A 27626-nucleotide genomic window follows, 5' to 3' on the forward strand; every position below is an offset into this window, starting at 1 on the left:
TCGGATAAATGTACATAATGTACATCGAAAAACACATTGTTACATGGCGGGATTCGAACCCAAGACCTGCAGATTGCAAGTCAAGTGCTTAACCCCTGAGCCACCGATGCTCGATGATAATAAATTTAATTGTATAAGTTAAGTTAATAAGATATGTCACGTTAATTTGTTTTCAACTCAATTTGTTAAAATGCTAGTCATCGGTATATGTAAAAAAATATTAAAAAAATATTCATCAATTATTCTCGTTCTTTTATTTTTATTTATTTATAAAACTCGTTAGAGATTTTCTTTTCTTTAAAAAAAATGACTGTGACAAACCTATTACGAAAAAAATATTTAAAGAAAAAAAAAGATCATAATAATAATGTTTTTTATAAAATACGAAAAATAAATACACAAATAAAATATTACATTAAGTTTAGGTGTTGATGAGAATACTTATAATAAAAAAAAACTTTTAAATCTAAAACTACTTTTCTATATTAATCTTGTCTGATTTTGTAAGAATAAAACAAGTTCAACGATTAGACTAATTGCAAACTTTCACTAAATTGCAGAACGCAGTTAATCTAGATTTTGAGCTTGACAGCAACTGTTTTCTACATACATTTATCTATATATATAAAAGAAAGTGGTGTTAGTTACACTATTTATAACTCAAGATCGGTCGAACTGATTTAGCTGAAAATTTATGGGGAGGTAGCTTAGAACTAGGAGACGGACATAGGAACTTTTTTTCTTGTGTGCATTTATTTTATCCCGCGCGGACGGAGTCGCGGGTAAAAGCTAGTTAACAGTATATTTATGTTCATCTTACTAAAATTATAAATGTATATAAAACTATAAAAGGCCTGGATGAAATTACGATCAGAGATACTTAATCATAGGTCCGACATAATTAGTAGTTTTTTAAAACCACTCAGATGACACCGCCATTTACAGTTAGTATGTATTACGAGTATACGCACTTCAAAAATATTATCATTTTTCTTGTGACAGCAGTTAAAATATACAACGATAATGTAGTTCAGAGTTAATATATTTAATAGTTAGATTTGACCTAACAAACTACTAATTAATCACGTCTGTTTACATGATTTATGTTCTTTCTACAACCGCAACGCTCTTTTGATGAGCACACGTCATAATTATTTTACAGTTAAATCTATGTCTATTATGACTGTACGCTTAGACAAACAAATATGAATAATATATATTTCTAGAAGTAAGTAAATATGTATGACTATTCTACTTAGTTGTTCAAAACAGGGCTATTCAAAGTGTAGACCACAGATATGGGAAACCTTTGTGTATGCGAAAAACAACTTACAAACTTTATGTACTTAATATTTTTATAATTCTAGAAAACGTTAAAAAAATATGCACAAACTTATTTACTATACACAAATACTTGTACCAAATGTAATAACAGGAAGGGAATTGACACATAAAAATTGGGCCTTCGATTCTATACAAAAGACAAAATCCATTTCACAAACAAAAATAATCAATTTAATTTAGAGGATAAATTTAAAAGTTCAAATTATACATTATAAATTTTTGTGGACCTTCAACCGAAAAGTTTGATTACCTCTGGAAAATTCTGATATTGCCTCATAAAATTAATTGTAAAGTTTATGCTTTTATACATCACATCAAGATCATTACATGAAGAATTTATTTTTTTAACAGTGGTAAACGCCAGCAACAATAACATCTGTTGCACGAATAGACCGGCACGAACGATGCAATACTACGACCACACGGAACACAGATGTGAAGCGGAATTAATTCCGCATTTCGTATGATGAGAGCATGTGCCGGAGACCTGATTTTACTCCTCTTTTCCTCTCCATCCTTTTCATAATATTATATTCAGAAAAAGATATTTGCGTCATGCATAGAAAGGGAAATTATTCTCTTTCTGTGCGTTCTGCCTTAGGTTGGCAACGTATCAGCAGGTACTGATGTCTAAGGGCAGCGGTCGCTTCGCTATTTCGGCGAATTTAGGTGGCCATTTGATCGCTTGCCACCTTATAATATAATAAAAGAAAAGAATTACCATGATCAAGATATTTTTTTTTACTTATTCATAAATTTTAAACTGCATCTCATTTTGAAGTAGCAAAGTTACTAAGTACTAAATAATCAACTCGCGTGCAATATTTTTGTAAACAAGCCACACATGCAAAGTTTTAACCTTAATATTATACCGGTTTCACTGGTAAAGGACAACGACCTTTCACTTTTTCCATTAATTTCGTACTTTTCCTTAACACATGCTTTGTAATGTCAGCAAACATTGTTTACTATACGTCTATGTTGTTATATTAGCTTTCGACAGCTATTTCCTTTGTAATCAACTATTTTCCACTTTAAATGCAATAAAGTGTGCTTTAAATTTAAACATAATTGAAGTTCAAAGTTAAAATTATGTGAATTATTCGTAGCAGGATTCTAATTAAATAATTGCCGTATTATTCGGGCAGGAACAGTGCGTACATTTTAATATATGAATACTATGCTCTGCCCGTTTGTCACAAAATATTTGGCCTATCAGCCATACTAAACAAATAAGACCTGCGTGTGTAAGGCCTTCAAGGGTTATCAGGCCTACAAGACCTATTAGGACTAATTTTCACCTATTTAAACTATAGGCTAGCAAGTTGTAATAGTTCTAGGAATTCAGCTGCAAAATTTGAAGTAAAATAACATAATAAGTGCTTAGCGTAATAGGACATTGTAAATTCCATGAGCGTTGGATAATTATCGTCCTCCTGTAAAGGTCGTGAATATGCATACATATTGTTATGAACGGAAAATGAACAACTATCTAATGTAGTCAGTAGAAATTTTATCTAATACTAGCTTTTACCCGCGACTCCGTCCGCGCGTAATAAAAAATAGAAAACGGGGTAAAAATTATCCTTTGTCCGTTTCCTGGTTCTAAGCTACCTGCCCACCAATTTTCAGTCAAATCGATTCAGCCGTTCTTGAGTTATAAATAGTGTAACTAACACGACTTACTTTTATATATATAAGATAAAATTTCCATGTCACAATGTTAGTTACCGTACTCCTCCAAAACGCCTTTACCGATTTTTACCAAATTTTATATGCGTATTCAGTAGGTCTGAGAATCGGTTACTATGTATTTTTCATACCCCTATTAAGTATATTCTAATTCCGCGCGGACGGAGTCGCGGGCGACAGCTAGTTTTATATAAAACAATCTGAACCGCTGATGTGTTGCAATCATACTATAATATTATAAATGCGATAGGATGGCAGGATGTTTATTATTACGTATCTTTTTTATGTTATTAGATGGCAAACGAGCCAGCGGTCACCTAAATCCAACTAAATAGCGAAGCAACCATTGTTCATAGACATCCGCAACTACAGATGCGCTGCCCACCTTTAATCGACAAAGAAGGGGATGCACAGGATGAGGACAAATCGACTTCCCCTTTCCATCCTTTCCTTATAAGAATAGGGCGGGAAGGGAAAGAGGACTAAAATTAGGTCTTCGTAAAACGGCTTAACAGATCTTGATGAAATTTGGCACAGTTGTGATAATGGCAACACTAAATTTTTAGTTAATTAGTCGTGTGTTTTTACCAAGTTAAGTTTAAGTGTTAACAAGTCGCGGGCTTTCGCTAGTGTCACTAAAGTAAAAAAAATGCAAAATGTCAAAATTCATCGGTCTTTTGAGCCTGTCTAGTTTTCATATAGAAAAATAAATAGGTGTACTTCAAACGGCAAAAATGAATACGACATTAAAATTCAGCGTAAGGAAATCGCTAACTTTATTAATTTTCTATAATTTTTTCCAAATTAAACTGGGACGAATGATTAGTTCTGTAATGTACATAGTTCTTATGGCCCTGTGAGTCATTGATTAACACTTGATGTCATTGAATCATATTTGTTTATTCATCTCTTACATGGTGACAAAAGATTAAGAAGTAACCGGTTTTTTAAAGGTCATCATACATACAGCTGACACCATAGACTCCGTCAGTGCAGTGTATTAAAAAAATACTTAGTAAGTAACCTATGTGTTCTTTCAGACTGTGTTCTACATCTGAGCTAAATTTCATCAAAATCCCTTCTAACAAACATCCATCCGTACATCTAAACTTTCGCATTTATAATATTAGTAAGATTTACATTTGATTCTAAAAAAATGCATTCCCTAAGAGGTAAAGTTTGTACAAAGCAAAGTTATTCCTTTATCCAAATTCCTTTAAAATTGTTATGTACTTTTTAACTCATACTGCGGTTTTTAGATAGTCGAGAAGTATATAACCTAATCTATCTATATATATAAAAGAAAGTCGTGTTAGTTACACTATTTATAACTCAAGAACGGCTGAATCGATTTGTCTGAAAATTGGTGGGCATGTAGCTTAGAACCAGGAAAAGGACATAGGATAATTTTTACCCCGTTTTCTATTTTTTGTTCCGCGCGGACGGAGTCGCGGGTAAAAGCTAGTGTTATAGTAAAAGCTACAGTGAAATAAGGTCACTTCCGCAAGACAAATTTCACTGCAGCTTTTAGTTTAGAATTTAGATTATGTAAATATTTGTATATTATGGGACTACTTAACCGTTTTAGGGCTCTAAAAGAACCAATATCAGTCAAGGAAAAGATATAAAATAAATTATATGTGGTTAATTATATTTTAGCTTTAGTATCACTGCAGCCAAACTAATTAGTTTTTCAATGTGGGTTACAATTATTATGTAATGAAATTATTACATAAAATTACTTATCAACATAAATATGATAGACAAAAATAACTTCATTAATTACTAGCTGTTGCTTGCGACTTTGTCAACGTGTAATTAAAAAAAGAAAAAAGATATCCTATCCTATCCAAATATATTAGATACCTACCATTTAAAAATCCGTCTGTCCCTCTGTCTCTCCGCAAGTCCGCGTTTGTTCCGGAAAATATTGGACCACCACGTAGACGAAGTCGTGAACAACAGCTAATATTGTCTAATAATTATGCATGAATCTTTGAACAATGTGAGTTCAAGGTTGAAGGCAATCTCGGAGCCTACCCAAGAGTAACTAGGCAATCAACCACGCTGGTGCAGTGCGTGTTTGTCGACTTCACAGATATTTTTTAATTTTTCGCCATGTGCAGGTTACAACACAATGTTTTCTTTCACTGAAAATCGAAAACACATTGGCTGCGATTGTAACTGGACGTCTACAGGTCGTCGTCGGCCGGAGAAGCAGTTGTTAAGCGCTTGAACGGACCAGACTGAAAACTTAATTTTAATTAGTAATACTTTGGAAAACCTGCATTATTCAGTGCATTACTCTACAAATGACATAATTTATCTTTATAATTTAACTGTAAAATTATGTTAATTCCAAGTACTTGCAACATATGGTGTTTCCCTTAGAAGTTTCCTTAGACATTTCGTACAGAGAACTTGGGTTTTATTATATTCAACATCCTCTTCCCTTTGTTTGCGTTCTACATTTCCTAGTGCATCATGTATTTACCAAGTAATTTAATAATAATATACCATTCCTTTGTATATAAACTAAAAATAGTACATGGATAAAAATAATAATGTGACGCACAATGTAACCTCTGATCTAATTGAGGATCATTTTTGAACGCTCACAAAGGTTTGGTATGTTTGAACTGTATTTTGGGCATAACGGACAACCATAACCGAATCTCATAGTATATAGCTTTTTAACTAAGTTAATACATACTCCAAAACCAGTAGTATAATGGTCACTAAGGAAGTCCCTTAACGTACACCAAGTTTGAGAAGTATATACTAAAGAACTGTTTATGTATCTGTAAGATTTCATGCATATGGTTTATTTGAATAACCTAATGAAAGGTTCAAACTCACGACTATCGATGTGTGTAATACACCTCTATTGTTTAATTACTATTTTTTTGTTTATAAGAGAAGGGGGCAAACGAGCAGAGGGAACACTGAGGTGTTCATCGATGCCCATGGACATCTGCAATAACAGGGGAATCGCAGATGCGTTGCCGGCCTTTGAGAAATTCAAATTACCATAGGTAACTATGGTAACCATAGGTAACTACGATAATTTTAATTGAAGTAATACCAATGGGTAACTATGGTAATTTTAATTGAAGTGGTACATATTTATTCCTTGTTCAAATTTACAACTTACGCACACAATACTCTCCTCATTACATTAGGTAGAGTACGCGTCATTTATGTTGGCACATTAGGTAGGAAATGTATGGCAAAGGTCTTCGGTTGGCTTTGGTTTTTAATCGTACAACGCTTCTAATATCTTGGAATTTATAATTTATCTAATACTAGCTCTCGCCCGCGACTCTTTCTGCGCGACATTAAAAAACTTTATAAGTAACTAGCTGTCGCCCGCGACTCCGTCCGCGCGCAGTTAATAAGCTTATATGACACGTTCGTAGATTTACCATAGCAGCGCCGTCTATTGATTACTTACTCAACCCAGTCGAAAGGTATCGACATCTGTTAGAATCATTTGGAGTTAACAGATAATTGTGACTGTCAAATAATAACAGACAAATAATTAGCAATAAATTAAAATTGCGACTATTATTTGAGATTTAAACTATCCTATCTCTCAAGTTGGATCGAACTGCACATGGTGTGCCAATTTTATTATATTCGGTTAAGTGGTTTAGGAGTCCATTGAGGACAAACATTGTGACACGAGATTTATATATATTAAGATTATGTCTTCTTCCAAACTATGTTCTACAATCGTGCTTAATTTCATCAAGTTCCGTTGACCCGTTCTTGAGATACCTTCGAACAAACATACATACATACAAACATTCGCATTTATAATATTAGTATGAATGTTGCATGGATCTCGCTAAAATTTGGTATAGGTATAGAACACAGCCTGCAAGAACACTATTGGCTACTAATTACATATATAGTTTATATTTTGAATACCGCGCGGACGGAATCGCGGGCTACAGCTAGTAGACAATAAATACAGTTACGGAGGTGCCAAATTAAATGATACGTACTGTAGCTTACTAAAATGGCATCCGTTGTCGTCAAGCGACAGCATATCGCTGAAATAGTGACGTATATACGGGAACACGCGTCGATCATGCTCGCACTACAGGAAGGATAATAAAATTTCTGATCTAGAGCTTTTAATATATAAATATGGACTTCATTTGACCCGTGCATAGTACAGCTTAGCCTTTCTGTGAGGACATTTGTCCCTATACACTCTTTAATTACCTTTATATCTAGTGTTATTTATATTAATGTTGAAAATAAAATCAATAAATATGTACTTCGTCAGTTTTACTGTTTGGATTTCTTTGGTAAGTGTAACCTCTGAACAAGAAAACAATTTTTTTTTAATAATTATTTTTACTTAATTTCTTTCACTTTAATAAAGTGCAATTTATTTGAAAGTATTAATTTTAAAATAAGTTAATTGACACTTTCCTTCGTTTTGTCTTATATCCCTTACTAGCTTTTACCCGCGACTCCGTCCGCGCGGAATAAAAAAAAAATCTAGAAAACGGGGTAAAAATTACCCTATGTCCGTTTCCTGGTTCTAAGCTACCTGCCCACCAATTTTCAGTCAAATTGATTCAGCCGTTCTTGAGTTATAAATAGTGTAACTAACACGACTTTCTTTTATATATATAGATTAGTAAGATATTGCTTCATCTGCTAATACTTGTCTAATTAATATGTTTATAGGTGCACTTACTTCCCAGTGAAGCGGTCATCTTTACTCTGCACGTCCCTAGAAGAACAAGGGCTGTTGGTGGTGATGGTAAGAAAATTCTAAAGGATTTCAATAAAAACTAGATTAAAAAATGTTAAAACACCAGTAGCCATAGCGACTGGACGAAAAACTAAGAAATCACTTCTCATGAACTGCTTACCCGATTTTTAAGCGGCAGATGTTATTCCGTTGATGTTGTTCAAATGTAGCAGCTACTTGGGGTATCAAAATTAACTATTGTTTTATACTTTTAAATGCCGACATCTTTATAAAAATATTGCTATCTCGTTTTTCTTCGGAAAGTGACGATTATATTTTTGTGTGAGAGTTTTGGCATTGTGAAATTACCGTTAAATCAGCAATATCGTGTGTCCTAAAAATGTAAAACTTTTTCAGTTATTAACGAAATTCCTGGCTCACAGTCTTTTAAACCAAATATACCTAAAGAATGCGAAGACATCGGCATCTGCGATGACGTACCGGAGTACCCACAGCAGTACGTGACGCAACTGATCGATCAGGTATACAAAAATAACTAGTTAATTTACAAAAAAAAAAAACGACTTACTCTGTAACTTCCCGGGTAATATGAAGCATATATCTCGTCAAAATCGATTCAGCAGTTTAACCTATAAGCTGTCACAATGGATTTTTTAAATAGCAAAAGGTGGCAAACGAGCTGCCTCTAGAATTTGCTAGAATAGCGAAGTGACCGTTACCCAAAAATATCTGTTCTTGCAGATTCGTTGCTTACCTTTAGCCGACAATAAATGGTGGAAAGGGGAAGAGGTCTAAAATTAGGCCTGCGTCACGCACACTCATCGGACGAAACGTGGAATAATTTCCTCTACAGGCCTTTCTTCTGTGTGGTCTATTATTTCACCGGTTGTGCCTGTCCATTCGTGCAAAAGATGTTAATGCAGGCTCTACCACTGGTTAATTCACAATTGGCATACAAACTTATATAACATTTATAAAGGAACAAAACATTACTCTCCTGAGTGAGATGGGTAAAAGAAAGAAAAGACCATTTTTTGACGCATAAGGTATCTTAAACTTGTGCTTGGCCACAATCTTATCCGATGTTAAGTGGTTACCTATGTGTCTGCTTATAATTTATCGATATCCATAGTAAAAAATGTTTTTTTACAAACGATACTAATATAAATATTTATGTTTCAGATTAACAAAATCAATCAAACCAATTTCAACACGGATATAATAGAGCTCACTGAGCGGTTTGGACCCGAAGAAGAAAACTTTGAAATGTGTAAATCAAAGGAAATGGTAAAAAGAAATTTAAATTGCCCTATAATTAGAAAAAAAGATTTATTAGTCTATGGTGCTATTACAGAGTAAAATCTAACTCTTTTCCAAATTCCACTAAACAATAATCTTCTATATATAATATATAAAAGAAAGTCGTATTAGTTACACTATTTATAACTCGAACTGATTTAGTTGAAAATTGATGGGGAGGTAGCTTAGAACTAGGAGACGGACATAGGAACTTTTTTATCTTGTGTGTATTTTTTTTATTCCGCGCGGACGGAGTCGGGGGTAAAAGCTAGTTACATATAAACATTAACATTCATAATAACTATCATTAAAATTATTCTGGCTTTTTTCAGCTTTATTCTCCGTTGGCAGCACGATCTGTTAACGGAAAAAAATGGTACTATATTGTAAATAAGAAAAACGAAGAGGCAATTCAAACATTCAGAGTCGAAGTTTGCACGTAAGTTAAATTTTTTCATGATTAATTAACAATGATCTGTATTTTATAAATACATACGTCAATTGATAAGTAACTAGTGCTAGTTTAATATAAAGAGCAAAGACATCGTTATTACTGTAAACTCTTAAATATTAACAACTAGCTTTTACCCGCGACTCCGTCCGCGCGGAATAAAAAATAGAAAACGGGGTAAAAATTATCCTATGTCCTTTTCCTGGTTCTAAGCTACCTGCCCACCAATTTTCAGTCAAATCGATTCAGCCGTTCTTGAGTTATAAATGGTGTAACTAACACAACTTTCTTTTATATATATAGATAGATATATAGATTTACTTAAGGTTATATTCGAGTGTTTTGTTTCATTTACAAATTTGAAATTGTAATTTACATGGCATTATAAGACACCGCTATAAAATTAATTACTTTTCATTTAAGTAGTCACAATGATATCTTCCAGAAATGACTATCCAAATTATTTAAAATCTTACTTTTTATGTCAATCAAAATATTTTTTATCGATTATTTTCTATTTGCATATTAACCAGCTTTCTATGAGTTATTATTAGTTAAGTATAACTGATAATAAAAAAGATAAAAGGCAATTAGAGATGGATTTATTGTATTTAAAAAAGGGAATGGCTACTGGAAAGACAAGGAGATGATGATGACGAAGAAATATAGTAATCGTGTGTACTATTTCTCTTTCAGTAAACAAAATGGAAATTGTAATAGTGTGGCGAGCTTTGCACTTGGAAACCAAGGATATTGCAAACAGAAATACATACTACGGAAAATGGTGGCATTAGATTACCAAGGACGTACCTTTGAAGATTACTTCGTCATTCCTAGTTGTTGTTCTTGTGTATACAGAATCTTGTGAACTTCAACACTTCAACTGCCGTGAAAAGACATTTCAGAAACAAACCGTACGTTTAAAAAAACTACTAATGGTAGAGTCGACACACTACTCTGTGTTGCGAAAAATATTTAAAGGAAGTGTTCGTAATGTCCGCTCTATAAGTTGTATTGTATTTGAATTACTTTAGTTGTGGACATTTTTATTGACACATATTTTGGTTCCTATTTTTTTTTTTAATTAAAGTGAGGGATAAAAATTTATTTATAGAGTTTTAATAATGATAATTAAATTACTAGATTTTGATTATAAATTATAATAAAAATGTTTAAAAGAAATACTGACTGTACCTGACCTAATGTTTAAATAGTCCAAGGCAAAGTACTGTCAACCAAAGATTGTTCAAAACAATACCAATTATTTAATAATTACAATGTTATTAAAAAACAATCTTGACGGAGGCCTATTTTTTATATAAGATAAGGGGGCAAACGAGCAGCGGGAACACCAAGGTGTTGATCGACGCCCATGGATATCTGCAATACCAGAGGAACAGCAGATGCGTTGCCGGCCTTTGAGATGGTGATTTTTGAATCTTCGTCCTCGTTCCCATCCCACTCTTTTCTTATAAGGAAATGATGGAAAGGGAAAGCGGATATGACGGAGGAAGGGACTCATAGGAAGAGGATATATGTTTCCTTTTTTTGTGCGTCCCCTTCTGCGTTAAAGGTAGGCAACGCCTCTGCAATTGCGGATGTTTTTGGACAATGGCCGCTTGTTCGTTTGCCATGAAAAAATATTAATAATATAAAATCGAACATTAAACTTCATTAATTTAAATATAGTAAAGTATATATCTTAAATTATGTAACATATTTTTTTTTAATTTATGTAATTTTTTGTTAGTAATCCAAAATAAAATGAATATAAAAATATGCATCGTTTAACTTACATAATTATAAGCGATAAACTATGTAGTAAGTACATAATTAAGTTATCTATATAACACAATTGCTGTGGTTTACAGGGATCTTACGTTAGGTTATATTGTCAGAATTCAGAGTCCAGAAAACGATCAAATGTTATGTGTCTGTCAAATTATTCGATAGTGTCCGACTTTGTCGACATTTAAAATGTTTGATTAGTATGACAAATTTTCATTTTCAAACGTTTGTCGAAAACTATTTTTACTCTACTAATCAAGAAATGCTATAAATATTTAAAAAAATAACATGTTAAAGAGACATAAAAATTCTTAAGTGTCGTTATATATTACTGTATCTTTTATCGTCACCAAAATCACATAAACAAACATTGATTTATGTTTCTTTGAATACATTTTACTGCAGAATAAACTGACCATGTTATTTAGAACTGCGTCTTACATATTCATATTAAACTTGTAGTATTCTTTTAGTGTCACAAAAACAGAGACAGGTCTGTGTAAACTGGTCGTCAAGGCTAGACTACGTCACTACGGCTAGTGGCCGCGACCGCGGTCAGTCGTCGTCAAGTCGTCGAGTGTGTTGTGTGTGACGCTGTTGTGGTCCTTTCCTTCGTTCGGACATGGAAATAAATTTACCCAAACAGTGACAATGTACTTTTTTAAATATGATATTTATAATACAATTTGTATAGTGTAAAGTTAAAAGACATGTATTGTAAACAATAATTAGCAATAATGTCGTGGTTATACAGTTGTGCCATTTGTATATCGCTGGTGAGTCTTAATAGCTGAGATTAAAGCGCTAAAAAGTGTATAAACGTGTAAACATGACATATTTTTTTATACACGCTGTATTCGCGAACGCCGTTTGAAAAGTAAAAGTGGCCTGTCACTTTCTTTACTGGTTAATGAATGCGTATATTAAAGTTGCTAGATTTATACGTGACTAGCTGTCGCCTGCGACTCCGTTCACGCGGAATAAAAAAAAATCTTAAAAAGTAATATGTTCTTTCAGACTAAACCTGTGTCAAGTTTCAACAAAATCCGTTGAGTTACGGAGATACCATCAATCTAAGCTTTCGTATTTATAATATTAGTAAAATAGTAATATATAGAGGCTAAAGTTGAACGTTCCGTTTACCTTGACAAAGCTAGCTGTCCAAACAATTAGCATTAATTTGTAGAATCAGGAATAAAACCTTAGAATTAATGGCACCTATAACATATAAAGAAATGAATGAACAATATAAAGGAGGATATTGAAATGGATCGTAATTGGCGAGAATATTAATTACACGTTTCGTGATAAATTGTATTTCGAACCAGTTTTCATCGAAACATTGGCAACAAAGAAATAATTTTTATTCTTTTGATGATTATTCACATTTGAAAAAAAAATAACTGTTTTAACAACGTCATTTGGAAACGTTATTTTTTTTTATACGATGTATTTTTTAAGTTTTTTTTTAAATAATGGTATTAGAATTTTTTTAGTCATAAACAACATTTAAATTAATTATTATTTATAGGTAAATACACGCAAGTCTCATTTGCATTTTCTCAGATTATTAAGGGCATTACTGGGCGCAAATAAGGCTGTTTGACACAATGGCCTCAAAGGATCTCAATAGCTTTAATAGATTATAAAGAGCACAGGCGTAAGCCAGACTGGTTTAATGCTTACTTAAGCATTCCCTTAGTGTAAATACACATTTATATTACTAAATCCACACTACTTACTCAGGGTCATTCGCACTTAGGTAAATTTAATGACCTTTAGCGACCAATTACGACTCTGATCTTTAGTTTCCGAGACCAAAATCTCTATATAAAACATGTTGTCATCTTTATTTTGTCAAAGATAATGAGATGACGATATGTTTTATAAGGTCTCAGAAATCGACGATAAGTGAGATAAAATTAGTGGATGTTTGTATGAATAGTACCTAAACTTGAGTATTACTTAAATACAATATACTGTGGAAGGTCACAGCATTGGTTTGACATAAGATGACGATGACTCATTCTTATGGTCACTGTTTGCTGGATGATATTCCGTTCTACTTGAAAGCGCATTTTATTCTTTGACTATGTCACGTCAAACGATGGAGAGACGCTTTACTTCGATAGGAATTTAAAAAAAAAATTATACAAAAGTATCGATATTATTTTTAAATAAATCTTTTGAACCGGATGACTGGCTGACTTTGAATGTATTCAAAACAACGTTCGAATACGATTAAAAGTTGACCTTGTTATATCACAAAAATAGAATTCAGTTTGCATTGTCGTAACACCGATACAAAAACATTATAGTTATCCCTTTTATTCCCTTTTAAAGATACCTTTTTGTCCTAGTTTTTAGCAATAGACACGTAGTTAAACTTCTACTTTTGTTTATGTCTTGTTTCAATCCAATAAAACGGTAACATAGACAAACTGTATATTACTACTAGCTGTCGCCCGCGACTCCGTCCGCGCACAGTTAAAAAAACTTCATAGGAAAATAGATGTTGTCCGATTCTCAGACTTACTGAATACGCATATAAAATTTGTTAAAAATCGGTTAAATTATGCTGTTAAAATGTAGCTTATATGACACGTTCGTAGATTTACCATAGCAGCGCCATCTATTGATTACTTACTCAACCCAGTCGAAAGGTATCGACATCTGTTAGAATCATTTGGAGTTAACAGATAATTGTGACTGTCAAATAATAACAGACAAATAATTAGCAATAAATTAAAATTGCGACTATAATTTGAGATTTAAACTATCCTATCTCTCAAGTTGGATCGAACTGCACATGGTGTGCGAATTTTATTTTAATCGGTTAAGTGGTTTAGGAGTCCATTGAGGACAAACATTGTGACACGAGATTTATATATATTAAGATTTTAATGTGCAATTTGTCTATGGTAATCCCCTTACCTCGCATAACTACCTTTTTATACATAATAGGAATAATTGTAAGATTTTTAAACAATATTTTGTTATGTTCTTGTTAATTAAAACAACTATAAATGTTAAAAGAAACGATTCATCTAGACGATTTAAACGAGCACAAACTCGTTGTATTGTTTCATTGCGAAGTACCTATGTACACCTTCCAGATCCATCATCAGATCAGCACCATCATCATAATATCGCATTATCATGCGATTTACACATGTATGCAAAGTTTTATCTCAGCCAGTGACCGGAAAGTGGATCAAATATAATTTGCAAGATTTAAATGTCAAATATCGGGACAGAAACTATAAAAAAGCTTGTAAAAATTTGTAAAATTGACCTCGAAGAACGATAATGTTTTTCGTGCGTTTTTGTGATCAGGTGTTGGTGGAACTTAGTTATACTATCACGAACAGTTGAATTAAAATATATTTGTACAGGCGCGTTATCAAGGACAATTCGTTGAGTTGGGATTTACCAGATGGGAAATCGGGACAACGAATAATTTAAAGTACTTTAAATAGGGTCACGATATAAGTGTCCCAGACAAAAAAAACAATTGCGTCATACCGTGCGTGCAATTGCGTGTAATGTCGGGAAAAACAGTTACGTATGACTCAGTTTAATTTATTTAACCAAAATATGTTTTAAGATTATAATTGAAAAATGTTGTTAACATGTTATCTTACATCTTACTAATATTATAAATGCGAATGTTTGGATGGATGGATGTTTGTTTGAAGGTATTTCCAGAATAGGTAAACAGATCTTAATGAAATTTGACTTGGGTGTAGAACATAGTCTGAAAGAACATATTACTTATTAAGCTTTTTTCTAAAATTCGCGCGGACAACGTCGCGGGTGAAAGTTAGTTAAAGAATAAGTTAGTTATATGAAACACAGACACGAGGGAACTTCATGTCTTAGACATCGAACAATAAAAGGATACAAATATCGAGATAATTACAATGTTATAAAGATATAATATTAGTTGTAAGATCCAGATATAAAGTGGTATATCGTAACGTAGATTTGTTACCATGACAACTTCGAATCGCGAAATGGTCCACTTTATATATATATATATATATATATATATATAGATATAGAATAAAGATTCTTCGTCCTAACGTAAAACTTTTATAATCCGTAAAATATATTAATATTATATATTTTTGCCGAGATACTATGATGATTTCAAGACATTAATGTGGCTTTTCTATAGCAATTATTTGTCATATATAGCTTATAAAAAAACATATATAAAGCTTACTTTCACGAATGTTGCACATTACAGTTGACTACAAATGTGATAATATTCGGCAGCTAATTAAAAGTAGACAATGCGGATGTCTATTGGCAGAGGTTGCTTGGCTATTTTGGCGAATTCAGGCGGCCGCTTGCACCACCTTAAAATACATTTCGACTGATTTTGAAGGGGGAGCATTCGATTCGTTCCCAAATTAGTCAATTAAACATATTGGTTTCTTAATTTATAACTATTCCTTTTCATTAAATTATTAATATCGTATTGCTTTCTTACAGATAAACTTATCAGCGACGAACCATGAATCAATGAGGAGGTCGAGAGCTGTGCAGAGAATTGACGGTGGGTGTTTTTTATACAATATATAAATAGATACGGCATATATTAGACACTGGCTGTCGCCCGCGACTCCGTCCACTCGGAATTTAAAAAAAACTTAATAGATAGCCTATGTGTTCTACATCTGTGCTAAATTTCATCAAGAATTGTTGAACCGATCCGACGATACCTTCAAACAAACATCAATCCATCCGTCTAAACATTCGCATTTATAATATTAGTAAGATAGGAATACTAGTTAAAAATCTCTAAAATCTTTACGAAATATCAGGCTAGAGAATAAAACGTGTTCATTACTATATTTACATTTTATCACTTGGACTTTTCTTGGTATAGCACAATTTATTGGACAGTTATTAATGTATACAATTAAAACCAATTAACATTGATGTTTATTAGGGTCAGCGATGTTTTATCTAGAATATAATTATATTCAGATAGGTAGGAACTGGATAATTAAATAGTTTTTGCGAAACATTTAGTCAAAAGTTGAACGTCTTTAGCTGTAGTTGCTAAGGTTTACGTCACATTTTTGTTTAGTGACATAAGGTATTCGACTACTTTGATAGTCAAAGAGTATGTTTATTGTCAGAGAGGTTATACTAGGCATAAATAATATTCTGAAAAACATATCGCAGATGCAGTAAATCGCTTGTCAAAATCGATTCAGTCATTAAGGTTACAGGAGGTCAAAATGGAGTTGACATAAATATAAGTCGACATACAAAAATAATATAATATAAAGTTATCTGGCCCAATGAGAGAGGCAACGCTACCGCAGTTAATCCTGTCAGAAAATATATAAAACCTACCAGGGCATAAGAAACGGCATAAAATAAAAAGCATGCACAAAACAGCTACAGTACGAAAAGGAACTTGTGACACGTTTTGACATTGTCAGGAGGGCGCTAGTGTGCTATCAAAATTTAGTTTGACTTATGCCCACCGGGTCAGATATCTTTGTCTGCCTATACTTACGTATCCACGAAATCACCCTCCTGACAGTCGGGTTAAAATATTGAGCAGTGACAGTTTTTTCTTAATCTATATATATAAAAGAAAGTCGTGTTAGTTACACTATTTATAACTCAAGAACGGCTGAATCGATTTGAATGAAAATTGGTGGGCAGGTAGCTTAGAACCAGGAAACGGACATAGGATAATTTTTACCCCGTTTTCTATTTTTTTTATTCTGCGCGGACGGAGTCGCGGGTAAAAGCTAGTACATAATACATTGTAACAAAATGTAAACAAAAAATGTATAAATTACACAGTATTCGGAGTAGCGTTGACTGTTTTTATGTAACATTACGTGACTTAGTCGACCATAAGTCAATGATCATTCCAATTATAGTCGAGATAAAACAATTTGATAATAATTGAGAACTGATTGCAACTCTCGTAGACTGCTTCCTAAAATAGTATATTTAAAAACTTGTTAAACTGATGCTTTAACTCAAAATGTTTAATGTACTAATTATATTCCCTGTATAACTTTAATTATATGTGTTATAGCAACCTCTGATGAAGGAATATACAATGTGTATGTAGACCTAAAACAGATGGACGAAAAAATTTAAAACATTTAAACATTCATATTGCTAAAAGTTAATTTTGCTTAGTGTCCAGAAATATAATAATGTCTAATAAATATAATTTTCAGCTTCGAGCAGTGGCATTATATTCCCCGGGCAAACCTCCTTCAAGCCAAAGATCCCTAAAGATTGTGAAACAGTCGGCATCTGCGATAACATACCAGAATATCCGCATGGATACGTATCGCAGTTGATAGACCGGGTAAGACTTGATACATGTCATTGTTTGATTACATTAACTTAATATCGACATCACAAACTAATCAAGAAGGGTCATAAGACATTAATAATTTTCTCTAACATACTCGAAGCACTAATTTAATATCGCGGCTTAACTCACGTGCATTTCGGTCTAGGTACCTACTAGTTTTAGACCCGCCAGGAACTGTGACGAGAACGCGAATAAAGCCCGTAAATCCACTCAACTTAAAAAAGAACCCACGACGGGTTTAAAACTAGTTGATACATAGGCCGAAATAAACGACGTAATATTTTTTTTGCATTGTTTATTTATACTGTTCAAATTCACGAATTCACGTAAGATTTGTGGGGACAAATTAACACTGCCCTACCCGTTAACAATGCCTAGTTGTACTGTTTTACAATTTCCCTTGAATTGTAATCGTGACGTATAAGTAATACGACGTCAGTCAAAAGCTGTATCAAAAAATTAGTCACGCTAATAAATTTTTAATGACTAAATTTCAGATGTCAGCAGTCAACTTAACCAAATTCAACGTGGATGTCATAGAACCACAGATTGCTCAAAGGATAGGACCGGAGGAAGAAAATCTTGAGTTATGCAGGTCAGAGGAATCGGTAAGACTTCGAAATAATTATTTTTTATAAGCAAAATTTCACCAAGAAAATGTAACGTTTTTTTAGTTGTTAACGCACTTGGTACATATTAAATTGTAATTGTACTTGTACAGTAATTGTATTGTTCAGTTTAATAGTTTAAAGCAAAAATCTATTTCGGTTTACAGCTGTATAACCCAAAAGCGGCAAAAGATACCAACGAGCAATGGTATTACATAATAAACAAAGTTAAGGATGTACAGCAGACCTTTCGAGTTGATATTTGCCAGTAAGTACATTATTTTCAAACATCTTTACGGAAACTGATCAAATCCCTTCAAACTAATTGCAATAATATAAGATACAAAGCATCTCACAGAACAATGTTTATAAAAATGTTTTACCAAAAAGTTTTGATATCAACACAGCTATTAGTATTATGTTGTACAATTTCTTACATGTGTTTCTTATGTGTTCCACCAAATATTTGTAGTGAGTGCTAATAATTTTGTAAAAATGTTGATTTTTGTTACAGTCGGCAGAACGTTGCTTGCAAATCAGTAGTGCATTTTGCCCAAGGCTATGAGGGGATGTGCAAACAAAAGTACATCCTTCGCAGTATGGTAGCGCTTGACTACAACGGGGAAATGATCGAGAAACATTTCCTCGTCCCCAGTTGTTGTTCCTGTATTTATAGAGTGACTGAACTTAAATTATATAGTTAAGAAACTACGACCTTTGTTTTCTTTGCAAGTCTTCCAATTACCTTATGTTGTAATAATTAATAACGTGTGTTAAGAAAATGTTATCGAATTAAAAAATCCAGTTAAAATAATCTGTTGGTTTCTAATAGATTAAAAATATTTGTAGAAAATCAGGTACATACTCTTTGATTTATTGGAAAACACGTCAATCAATGTGATGTGCTCTTTGACGTAAATATTAAATTTCTCACTGTTGCCCGCCGCCATTTTACTACAAGATCCAACATCCTATAAACCCATTTATAATTACATAAAAAATACAATTTAAACGACGAATCTTAGTGAAGTGTAGTGCGGTGTCTCCAAAGTATTGAACATTTTCCAAATAAGATATGACCTAAAGGTCTATGTTACCAGATCATAAAATAAAATAAAAAGTTGTCACTGTCATTGTCATGTCACTGTCAGAGAAGCTTGTTGATATTCGTGAATGGCTTCAAAATTTTATAAAACATTTTGTATACTTTCTAACTAATATAATTGTTTATGAACTCTTGGTTATGAGGATGCTTTTGAATTTGAACAGGAATTACGTATTTACAATTTACTTAACCATAATTAGACCTGGTTTAGTTGCGTCACAAGCGAATATGTCTTCGGGAAGTATTGATGCAGGTAATAAAATAATATACCCCCAGTATTTAATTAGGAAATATATAAAATACTTAAAATAAACATTCATAACAATGGGGAAAGTTTTTTTCAAGCTAATAAACTCTTTTACAGATAAATATTCCGTAGCATATGTGACAGTGCCAAGTACAGATGTCGGAAAGACAATTGGACATGGATTAGTTAAGAATAAGCTTGCTGCTTGTGTCAACATTGTACCCCAAGTTACCTCAATATATGAATGGAAGGGAGAGATCAATGAAGACAGTGAGGTTGGTATGTTAAATTTTTTTTTATAACAAATGGGCTTTTCAATGGTAACTCCTTAGAATTTTTTTCTTTTAAGAGATTTCATATGAAATGTACCTTTCTCTTAATGAGTTGATTATAGCAACACATTTTTTTTAATTAAAGAATAACTACAGATCACTTATAAATAAAGTTTCTTAAACCAGTGATCAATTCCAAGCTTAATTCTTGAATTACATTGTTTTATTTTTTCTTTTGCAAGTTAGTAGGTAGTAGGAATATATGTTCTTTTCTCTTGGTTTCATTTAACTAGCTTTTTTTTGGTCAAATTGAGTAAATAAATTACATTAACTTTCTCTTAATTAGTTTCTCTGAAATATGGTATTTTTATGAAGGAAAAGGTTTAGATTTTTTTTAAACTAATTTTTACCGGTGACTTCGTCCGCGCGAAATAAAAAAAATGCACACAAGATAAAAAAGTTCCTATGTCTGTCTCCTAGTTCTAAGCTACCTCTCCATCAATTTTCAGCTAAAGCAGTTCGACCGATCTTGAGTTATAAATAGTGTAACTAACAAGACTTTCTTTTATATTTTTAAATTAATAATATTGGTTGTTATTAATAATTATTATTTATTAACCAACCCGCACTTGGCCAGCGTGGTTGACTATGGCCTAGTCACCCCTAACTTGGGGTAGGCTCCGAGCCCCTCGGTGGGGACGTATAGTGAGCTGATGATGATGAATAATTATTTGATTGTTTCCAGGCGCTGTTAATGATAAAGACTCGTACATCTATGGTTGACAAACTGACAGAATTCGTCCGCTCCAATCATCCATATGAAGTTTGTGAAGTCATATCTTTGCCTATAAAGAACGGTAACCCACCGTACTTGAAATGGATCGGTGAAACAGTACCAGAAAATTTATAAAACTGATTTGTTTAAATATATCTTGTCTTTTCATAACCGTAGAGATTCCACTGTTGTGTAATTTGTATTAATATATTTTGAAGTAAAATTACACAATTAAATAGGACTTAATTGTTACTCAAACAACGCATTTATTGTAAAAATTAGTTACCTTTGCGCCTCCAATTTAAAATTGAAATTCAATACTATCTAAAAATCTAAAAATGTAAGTCATAATTTTTTTATAATTACATGTTATTAGTAAAAAAAAATTTTCTTTCTTTAAAGATGTTATTAATAAGTTGTAATTGACCGAAGAGCTGGCAGCTACCTCGGACAAAGAATTAGTTTAGCTATTCAAAGGGGGAATGCTGCCAGTATCTTCGGAACCTTGCCTAAAGGGACTCCTTTTAATGATATATTTTAGCTTTTATATTATATTTAAGATAGTTGATTTCACCCTGTATATGTTGCTTAATATCGATAGCATGGTTTAGTTGTAATTTAATATATGTAAGTTGAATTATTTAGCTTCGAAATTTCTTTAAGAAAAATAAAATATATTTGTCAATTTGTTTTATTTTATTACACCTTACTAATATTATAAAAGAGAAAATTTAGATGTTTGGATATTTGTTAGAAGGTATCACCGGAACGGCTCAACGGATCTTGATGAAATTTAACCCAGATGTAGAACATAGTCTGGAAGAACACATAACACTTAACATGATTAATTTCAGTTTCGCGTGGACTGAGTCGCGGGCATCAGCTAGTTTTGATATAAGCGAACATAACATTCTTTTGTTCTTTATAACAATAAGCCATAAAATTGATGGTTGGATACAAATAATAGCAGGGCGTAAGATGATAAAATGTTTATTACGCCCGAAATATTTTTAAATGGTTTATGTTTGCGTCGCACCGTTTTTTTACGATTTATAAAGAGAGATATTGATCTTTATTTCACCTTCGTCTCTTAAATTCACATAACTCCCATGTAGCATCTACATCAAAAATTAAAAATACAACTAAAAGGTCAAAAATGATGACAAACCAGTACTTCAGTGGTTCAATGGTTGGAGGCTCAAGGTCATCTACGCAATGTACCTACCCCGCATCTTTAACCAAAAATTGTGTACTGCGCAGCCACTCGTGCGTTGTTCTGAGCCACGAAAATATTGGTTAGGACTTAGAACTTTAGATTGTAAAATGGCCGGAGTAAAATTACAAGACCATTTTTGTAGGGAAATTTTTTTTTTATATTTGTGTTTCCGCAATAGAAATTCACAGTATCGATGATCTGTCTAATCATTGCAGACTAAACATATTACGATAAAAATTATCAAATTATAAAACTAGACGGCCAGTGACATTGTGAAGCTTGAAAATAAGAAGAATAAAAACAATAACGCTATTAACGTTTAATAAAAATATGTCGCCATTTCTAACGATACTAATGGACCAATTATTGTTGCCCATCACTGTTACAACTGACCGCAACATGAAATGGATTTTAAATGACTCTACGATATCTTAGCAATAAAGGAATATACTTTGATGTTAATCACCCGAAAATTAAAAAAAAAATTATTAACTACGAAATGTGTACAGCGAAACAACACATTTTTCGACTTAATACTATGAATTAAGTTTTATTTCCGATCGTATCGAGTGCTTACCTATATAAAGTGCATGTCCTATATAAATGACGTCATAAGTGTCAGCCGAGTCTAGAATGACCTCATCTTAGAAATAAGTAAATATTAATAGCAATTATCGTTATTACAATTGAGGTTCCATTCCATAAAACCATGTGTATGGACAGTATTTTAGGTGATAGTCAGGAACGAATAGTAATAAACCGTTGGTTTTTAATACCAAAATCTATGTATAAAACATATCGTTATCCGTCATCCGTCATCCCTGTCATTATCTTTGACAAAACAGAGATAACGATATGTTTTAAACGGGGATTTTAGTCTCAGTAACCCATGCTAAGTCGAATATAATTGTATAGTTATTCTTATCAAGTCTTAAATAACATAGATTTTTAAAGAAAATATATAAGGCATTTCAGCGATGGTAAGTGACCAACGAACGGCGTCGTCCAGTATTTTGTGATGCACGTAGATCGTAGTTGGAAATAAGTAGTTTTTTCCTTGGTGGTTATAGATGATTGTCAAGGTGGAAATTCAAAAAAGGTGTTAGCGTGTACTAAAATTTCTTTATTTCAAAACAGCTTCGATATTTACAACCTTGTTGTTGTAATATGTTTTAATTTAGAGAATCTCTGATTCATAAAGACAGGAATCGAAAATATATTCCGAAATGACTTTCATTTAAAACATTGATTAACCAGTTAAACATGTAATTAGGAAATTTTATTCTTGTACGCTGAACTTACTTTAATAATTAATATATCAATTTGATAAAATTATCTATGCACTTAATGATATTAATTGGAAGTTGAGTACATAAAACGAATTAAAAAAACGGTGAGAATTTAAAAAAAAATTGGGACTCTAACTAATTAAAAACCAGTTCCGATAACTGTTATCAAGAACATAAGCACAAAAGAGACAAAGGAACATCGGAAACAATCCGCGAGAGCGCCACTTGCGCGGCCAATCGTAGCGCGTAGACGTCTACGCGGCGACGGAGCTCTGTGACGCACGGCGCTACGACACGGGATACGTTCACCTCCCAAACCTCCGCATTCCCCAACAAATAATTACATAGTTTTTGAGCACACGCGATGAAATTTTCGTACGACGACAACGCTTCAGTCGTTGTAGGAGGCAGCGGCGTCACGGATCGCTCGCGATTGTAAACGCCAGTTGGTCGCGTCGTGTCGGGACGCGTGTACGATAAAACCTCCGCAGTAATAAGAGCAGTCGTAAATTTGGAAACAGCGATCGAGGGCGTCACTTCGACGGATGTTGTCGACGGCGAATGTTGGTGACGATCATATTATCTGTGTTATGACAAGAGAGCGCTCGCGAGGGCATAGGGAGTGCCGCTGACACCTGACGTCCGACTGTGACCAGTGCGCTGCACGCACCCATGGAATATTGCGCCCGCTCAGGGAACTTCAGCATCGCTGACTCCGGTTCGTCGTCGTGCAGATTCTGATGGTGATCCGCCCGGGGGCTGGTCGCTGAGGGTCGAGGGTCAACGTCGGGCGCGGGACGGCGAGGCGCGCAGTCGGGGCGGGATGTGGCCGCGGTAGCGTCGCGCAGGCGCGGATCGATCGCCGGCGCTTGGCAGCGCGGCATCGAGCGGCAGCGAGCGGCCGCGGGCGGCGGAGCGGCGGCGGAGCGGCGGCGGGCAGCGGGCGGCGGAGCGCGCGTGCACTCGCCTCGCCGGAGGTGGCGGTAGTCGCACGCGGGTCGGCGTGCGAGCGCGCGCGTCGCACGTGCATGGCGCGCTTGTCTGGATGCCTCGTGCCCACGGGGAATGGCTTCGTCCGAAGAAGAGGTGACAACCGCGTCGTCCAGCCCTGAAGATGACTGCCTCAGCGTGCGAAAATGGTGGTGCTTCCTGTTGTCGTCGATCATCACGTTCATCACGGGGCTGTTCATCGTGGGGGTATGGCGGTGCTGCGCGTACGCGTGCTGCCGCAAGGAGCCGGAGCTGTCGCCCAACGACCCCAAGCAGAAGGAGCAGAAGGCGGCGCGCCAGGGCAAGCAGGAGTTCGAGGGCACGTTCATGACCGAGGCGAAAGACTGGGCCGGCGAGCTCATCTCCGGCCAGACCACCACCGGCCGCATACTGGTACGTCTCATTCACTCACTTTAATATTTTCGTCATCTTCGCCGTTGCTACGTTTGCGCTTTAGTTGTACATTCAACTGTACTACAATTTAGATCATAAGAAATTCATGTAAATTGTAAAGGTCTATTAGATTATTAGATTATGAATATAAAAACAATTTAAAATTATGGTTTAGAAAAATGAACATTCGGGGTAATTTGTTTATATCGTCGACGTTTATGTATTAGGTTATTTATTGATTTTATCGTAAGAAATATTTTACAACCGCAACAAAAACTTGGGAAGCAATAACAAATCAGGTGTAATGGCGATTGGCCACTTACTCCGTCTAGTTATTCGGCTCCCATAATAAACTAACAATAGTTTAAAAACTTTAATGCTCGATGTTGCGGCCGGGTTAGGTTTACGAGCTGTGCTATTATTGACGTGACGTATTTTATCGATGATAAAGCAGCGAGGCTCATTAATGATGCACAACACATCGATTGTGTTCCTAGAACTGAACATGTCAAGAGGTTAAAGGTAAGGTTTTTTTAACTGCCATCATGCCTATTCTTTATACAAGATTAGAAAGAAGATTAGAAGCTATATACAAATATTACTGTCTTTCACATTTTTACTGAAAACATTAATTAAGCCGTGAGAACCTTTAGTTTTCGACCAATTTATCCTTTTGTTCTATCTACAAAGATTTGTCACATGCGCTCAAAGCATTATGTAACATTGTAATTGTCTATTCACTAGACAGGTTTTCAGTAAACATTTTTTGCAATCCCTCTAAACAAAAACCACTGTCTGTGTATTAATTTTATTTTATGTTCTACCTACAATTAATTTTGATTGTTGCATATTTATTTTGTTAATGCAAAAGGTTTTCACAGAGTAAGTTTTTTTAGGTTAGATTATAATATATTTTGTACCATTATGTATTTTACGCGAACGTGTATTTATTTACATTCTTTATACGGTATATAAGCTAGTTTAGGTTACTGTATATATATATCAGAACATTGCCTTAATTCTAATTATATATTCTTGAAATTTATTATCAAAGGCTAACTATCATCAGGTGAACATTAATGTCATTACCTAACTTTGTTTTTTTTTAGAACGTTAGAATCAATAACACTAAGGGGTGGTTTAAGTAACCATTTAACGATTGAATGGTATATAATATCAGAGATTAATTAATTATCTCTTCCACTATAAAAAAGGCATTTTCCTCAACATTTGGTTGGTTCGTTCATCATATTGACGGTATGATTGATGTGGTGGAAGCCATTTTTTCATCGATAGCTAGACGTGCCAGATGCTAGTGATTGATCAAGGATCGTATTGTTATAGAATTATGTTTTGATTTTATAGTGTTCTTTTTTTAAAAAAGCTCTCATTTGACTTGTATTTTATATTCTTTAATTGCGACTAAGCATAGTCAAGCTCTGTAATATTTTTTTTTAAATAAAATATTAGTAAACATTAATAATTCTTGTACCATTCCAAACAAATAGGCTTGCGCTATGATATGGTTTAAGACGATATACGAATAGCTGCATTGAACTCACGACCACGTGTTACATACCAATAACCATTAGTCCATTGGTGCTTCAAATTAAAGTAACTAGAATTTAATTTATCCAAGTAGTGTTTTAGTGTTTTTTTTTTCGAATATCATAAAATTACACAAAGACCTTTTAAATTTATATATATTTTTTATAAAGTTTTAACATGTTATCTATCGAACCAACTATTTAACCTGAAGATTTTTTATATCATAAGGTGGCAAACGAGCAAGCGGTTACCTGAATTCGCCTAAATAGCGAAGCGACCGCTGCCCATAGACATCCGCAATTGCAGATGCGTTGCCTACCTTTAATATACAGACGAGAGGATGCATAGGTCTTCCTATCGTCCTATCCTATTGTCTATCCTCCGTCAAATCCACTTCCCCATCTCACCCTTTCCTTATAAGAAAGGAAGGGAACATGGACTAAAATTAGGCCATCAGATATGGCCTAATTTTATGGATAAGCCCGTAAGATACTCATACCAAAAAAGTTGCGATCGCTGTTGACAAAGTTGATATATTTTTACAATGTATTTGGATAAAGTTAAAGATATATTTATACTAACTTTTTCAGTGATCGCAAACATTTAAATAAATAAAGTGATAGATTCATGTTTGGCAAATTCAAACAGCGAGGTTCAAACAACCTCTATACGTTTGATTCATTTTCCTGTGTTGGGTCACGATGGACATCCTCCATAAGCGAGAAACTCCAGTGAGAGAAACCTTTATAAGCGAAAAAAATATCGCAGCCCCTTGTACTCTTACTTATCCAGGCTCGACTCAAAAAAATACTGGATTGGAATACTGCTGTATAATAATATTAATTTAATGCTTAAAAAGAGGTACAAAGATATTGCTCATTAATATAATGTTTACACATTACAAAATTGTCTAAGGAAAATTCTTTAGGAGGATATTTGAGTTTGCTTGCTTTCAAGTTGCTGTACCTTTTTATGCTTATTCTAAGTAATATTTAAAATATATTAACTATACATATATGCATATAATTTACGTAATATTGATTTTATTTAATACAAACGTAGTATATACATAAACGTTGTAAAGGTAAACCGCTAACGGTGGTCAAACAACTTCTTAATCCATACAAGCAAACTAGATTAATGTCGAGCCACACCTAACATTGCGCTGTGGTCACCCACTGGAGTTACCAAGACAAAATAAATTAAATTATTTTTGGATTAAATCAGTGAATAATAAAAACAAAATTTAAATTAATTAAAAGAAAACTATTATCCTGACGACGTCAACAATGTCTTAATGGAACGGAATATTACCCTGTCAGCCAGATTAAAAGATATAAGTTTTGGCTACAAATGATAATTGAACGGAAATATACCCAAGAGTCAGATGAAAAATAACTTAATTTTTAATAGTAATCGGTAGGATGCGATGGATATATGTTTGTCCGGGCACCTGGTAACACCGCGCAGCCCTGGGCGCACGTGACACGGTGACAACCCTGACCCA

The 27626-nt window shown here is 33.8% G+C and overlaps 4 protein-coding genes across 17 annotated transcripts in view; all 4 read left to right on the forward strand.

Annotated features, from left to right (window-relative positions):
• Window positions 1-7963: 7963 nt before the first annotated feature.
• On the forward strand, window positions 7964-10607 carry LOC106717883 (protein spaetzle). Its single transcript, XM_045679045.1, has 5 exons — window positions 7964-7976; window positions 8168-8292; window positions 8954-9058; window positions 9403-9509; window positions 10218-10607. The coding sequence occupies exons 1-5, from the start codon at window positions 7964-7966 to the stop codon at window positions 10387-10389; spliced, it is 522 nt and encodes a 173-aa protein (XP_045535001.1). The 3' UTR covers window positions 10390-10607.
• Window positions 10608-11864: 1257 nt separating this feature from the next.
• LOC106717877 lies at window positions 11865-18993 on the forward strand. The gene is made up of 6 exons (XM_014511810.2): window positions 11865-12085; window positions 15810-15873; window positions 17534-17667; window positions 18174-18284; window positions 18452-18552; window positions 18799-18993. The coding sequence occupies exons 1-6, from the start codon at window positions 12047-12049 to the stop codon at window positions 18986-18988; spliced, it is 639 nt and encodes a 212-aa protein (XP_014367296.2). The 5' UTR covers window positions 11865-12046; the 3' UTR covers window positions 18989-18993.
• A 417-nt stretch (window positions 18994-19410) lies between these two features.
• Window positions 19411-20976, forward strand: LOC106717871 (protein CutA homolog). The gene is made up of 3 exons (XM_014511804.2): window positions 19411-19642; window positions 19754-19911; window positions 20654-20976. The coding sequence occupies exons 1-3, from the start codon at window positions 19423-19425 to the stop codon at window positions 20816-20818; spliced, it is 543 nt and encodes a 180-aa protein (XP_014367290.2). The 5' UTR covers window positions 19411-19422; the 3' UTR covers window positions 20819-20976.
• Window positions 20977-24163: 3187 nt separating this feature from the next.
• The window catches only part of LOC106717894 (calcium-activated potassium channel slowpoke), a 57838-nt gene continuing 54375 nt past the window's right edge, over window positions 24164-27626 (forward strand). For all 14 annotated transcript variants that reach the window (XM_014511834.2, XM_014511842.2, XM_045678937.1 and 11 more), the window contains exon 1: window positions 24164-24571. In XM_014511834.2, coding sequence (XP_014367320.1) covers window positions 24254-24571 — 318 coding nt within the window. In that variant the 5' untranslated portion in view covers window positions 24164-24253. The remainder of the gene's footprint in view (window positions 24572-27626) is intronic.

This window comes from Papilio machaon, chromosome 8 (genome assembly GCF_912999745.1).
Source record: "Papilio machaon chromosome 8, ilPapMach1.1, whole genome shotgun sequence".
NCBI classification, from domain to species: domain Eukaryota; kingdom Metazoa; phylum Arthropoda; class Insecta; order Lepidoptera; family Papilionidae; genus Papilio; species Papilio machaon.